The following is a 3,328-nucleotide window of genomic DNA, read 5'->3' as shown; positions in this document are numbered from 1 at the left end:
CAGTTAATAAGGGTTAGCAAAATCACAGTTTATAGCATACACGGTTATAACAGTTTCCTAGTAGGCTTGTATATTAGCTCTCTCTGTTATCTGTTTTCATAGGCGAGACACATTTTCTAGAAACTTCTGATAATATCGGTTACGGAAGTTGATATATTGTTGATTCTTGTGTTCACGAATATTCTACAATCTTAGGGAATTGGCGGGAGTTTCGCCATACGTAACTAACACGATAAGCTAGACACGCCCTCAAATATAAACTTGAAGTTACACCATGAAGTAGCCTTAAACTGTGAAAATTTTCAAAGGACGTTTTACAGTTTTTTTCTTTCATAATGTTAAGTGATGTTTTCAATGTTATTTGTTTCGTAAATATTTATAGTTCGTATTGCAAACGACAGTTTTTAGCATGACAATTTAATTACTCAATTACACTGCTGGTGAGTGTTTACATGTGTCTATTTCCCAAGTCCTGGTTTTAGAAGGATGTTCTAAATCTGGTTTTGAGTCATCACTCAAACTTGGGTTTTATCGTTGTTGTCTATTCTGAGAAATAATATATCGATGATATCAAACGGTTAGTTGAACTGGTATATGTATATATGTATGCAGAAACTTCTTATTTCAAACCTATAGCTGTCACACAAGAGGTAAGGATTATTTTAAATAGTACCGGATTGCAGGTGTCGGTCAGATAAGTGACATTTATTATAAAAAGAGAAAAATAATTTACAGAGGTACAACTAAGGGTAACCAGATAATTAGACACTTACAAAATGAGGAAGTAGGACATGTGGACAACTAATAATTTTAGAGGGTTTTAAAACTTTTAAAACTTCGCAATATATTTAAAATACATATAATGAAGTACATTACACTGGTAATGTAGTAGGCCTAAATATATACAGGTCATATAACACAGAAAATTTAATCTGGTAATACAGTAGGCCTAAATCTAATATAATATAATAGAGTAAAGGGCAGGTTTGAAAACACGCGGTCAGTTTTCTAACCATTTGCGTTCATTATAGCATGAAACTAAACAATTTCCTCTTCAATGACGTCATTTATGATGTGACTTAGGACTATCTGACAACTTGGTTTTTTTTTTACTACTTTTAGGGTTTCTTAATACATTTCTTTCTTGGAAGTTTCTAATGGTGTTGGATAGGGTGACATTCGCTACGTACTTGCTTCATCCTTTGGTCCAACAAGTCTACTATAGTCGATACCGTGTTCATCTGCCAGATGACCATTACGTCATGGTAAGAATAATATCTTTATTTATTATTATTATCATTTTTTGTCTGTTAACTACTGGGAGGTTTTGATGCATAGTTGTATTTCTACTAGGAGAGTCTAACATTTAGTTGTCACTTTAAACAATGCAATTACAACTTTAAACAGTATTGTTTGTTTAGATGTAACTGATATAGCACAAGTCAATAAATATACAAGTGTATAAGTTAAACCTAATGGGCAGAGCTATTGCCTGTAGCATGGACGATGCTACATTTTTGACACAGCTTTACACTTGAAGTGATAAATAACTGCATGTAATTATTATTAAATGGTGTAGTGTTGTAAGTCTAAATGCACTGAAAACGGCGAATCATTCGATAGTTAAAAGTAAAACTTCAACTTTTTGATAGTTTTAACGAAGTAACAACGGTATTAAACACATTTGTATTTACCACGTTCATAATAGCTAAATATAATTATTCAACAACGTTTTATTACATACACTGTTCGCCTGTTGACAACAATAGCTTGTCACTTATATTTCATTAGGGACAGTTGTTTTACAAGAACCATTCTATGTTTGTCTTCGATCTGTTAAAGAGACTCCGGATAGAAGTTTTCAGTATTACACACAATTAGTATAACACGGCAAATTTCGCTTTATGGTTTTATTCTAGGAGTACTTTAGTTATTTCATTTGAGTTACAGCGTTTGTTTAAAACAACAAGATGGTTCGTTATAAGAAAAACATATTTAGTAATTCAGCTCTTATGGTTTCAGTAGGTGAGCTGTTAAATTATATAGTCGTGTTTGTTCATTATTCTAGATAAATAATCACCAATAGACATGTAGGGATAAAACAAACATTCTTTAATTAGTGTATTTTACTAAAAATAAACTTGTTTTTCATGTATAGGCATATATATATTTCGGCACTTTGATGGTTGTTTATCCAGCGGCATTCGTGTTTACTCTTTTCTTCGAATCCCCATTTTTGGCGATTGAGAAGTTAATGTTGAGGAGACATACTGAGAAAAGAGGGATTGAACAACTCAGTTGAGTGGCGAAAGGGAATTTGAATTACTACCAAAAGAGACAGTAACTCCTTTTAATGTTTTAAATGATAAAATATCTGAATTTGTTGTTTTAAGTTATCATTTACTGCTCGCAATATACACACCAATTTTGTACTTGAAACTATGTAACGAGATGTCACACGTATGCTTATAACGTTTAAGCACTGGTTATTTGAAATATATATTGGTTTATGTATGTATGTATGTATATATATAGTTCTTTTTATATTGATTACGAGAGTTCAGCTTTTTAAAACTTTCTGTTTAGATATATTTGATCTTTTAAAGACCACACACTTGTGCTCCTTTTCAGTTAAAATGTACCAGATATGCTGCGGTATCCTTGTTAATGCTAATTAAATGTGTAAAATTGAACTAAATTACACCGTATTCTATTCACTACAGTATTTCTTACTCAGATATTTGACTGAAGACATTTATACACTAATATATTTTGACTATTTTATTTCAATACGTTGTGCATAGGATTTTAAATATTTGGATATACTATTGTATTTCTAGTATTCTAATAAAATTGACAGTTAACGAGAACATCTAAATGTAAGTTTGTTTTTGTCTCAGTTTTCACTTTAAATCTATGTTTTAAAATTCAAAGATCTTGTTCCATACACATTCGTAAAGTTTGACAACTTATTCTACAAGATTACAGCTTACATCAAATTCATCTAAAAGGTCAAAATACTACCTGCAGCACAAACACGCGATTTGTTGTACATGTATAGAGGAGTTATATGATGTAAGAACATCAAAATATTACTGTTAAAGCGAAGATATATTGCTAAAAGTAAATAAAAATGTATATACACTGAGTGGTCACAAGTAAATAGACACCTAATTTTTCGTCATTTAACTGATTTATGCTAACTAATTTGTGTTTACAGAGAACTATATAAATGAAAATGGTCCGCACACTAATTATCTTGTGCTACAACATGCCTAGAACTCAAGGTTCTCTCGAATTGTCAGCTTTTGTTAGAGGAAGGATAGTT

General features: G+C 31.2%; 1 protein-coding gene across 1 annotated transcript in view; it reads left to right on the top strand.

Annotated features, from left to right (window-relative positions):
- The window catches only part of LOC111087823 (nose resistant to fluoxetine protein 6-like), a 43,088-nt gene extending 40,786 nt beyond the window's left edge, over window positions 1-2,302 (top strand). The window contains exons 10-11 of the mRNA XM_022395861.1: window positions 1,123-1,265; window positions 2,159-2,302. Of these exons, the coding sequence (XP_022251569.1) occupies window positions 1,123-1,265; window positions 2,159-2,302 (287 nt within the window). The remainder of the gene's footprint in view (window positions 1-1,122; window positions 1,266-2,158) is intronic.
- The last annotated feature ends 1,026 nt before the right edge of the window (window positions 2,303-3,328 follow it).

Source organism: Limulus polyphemus, unplaced genomic scaffold, assembly GCF_000517525.1.
Source record: "Limulus polyphemus unplaced genomic scaffold, Limulus_polyphemus-2.1.2 Scaffold2698, whole genome shotgun sequence".
In the NCBI taxonomy this organism is placed as follows: domain Eukaryota; kingdom Metazoa; phylum Arthropoda; class Merostomata; order Xiphosura; family Limulidae; genus Limulus; species Limulus polyphemus.
The sequence above is the reverse complement of the archived record's forward strand: the minus strand, read 5'-3'. Positions and strand labels throughout refer to the sequence as shown.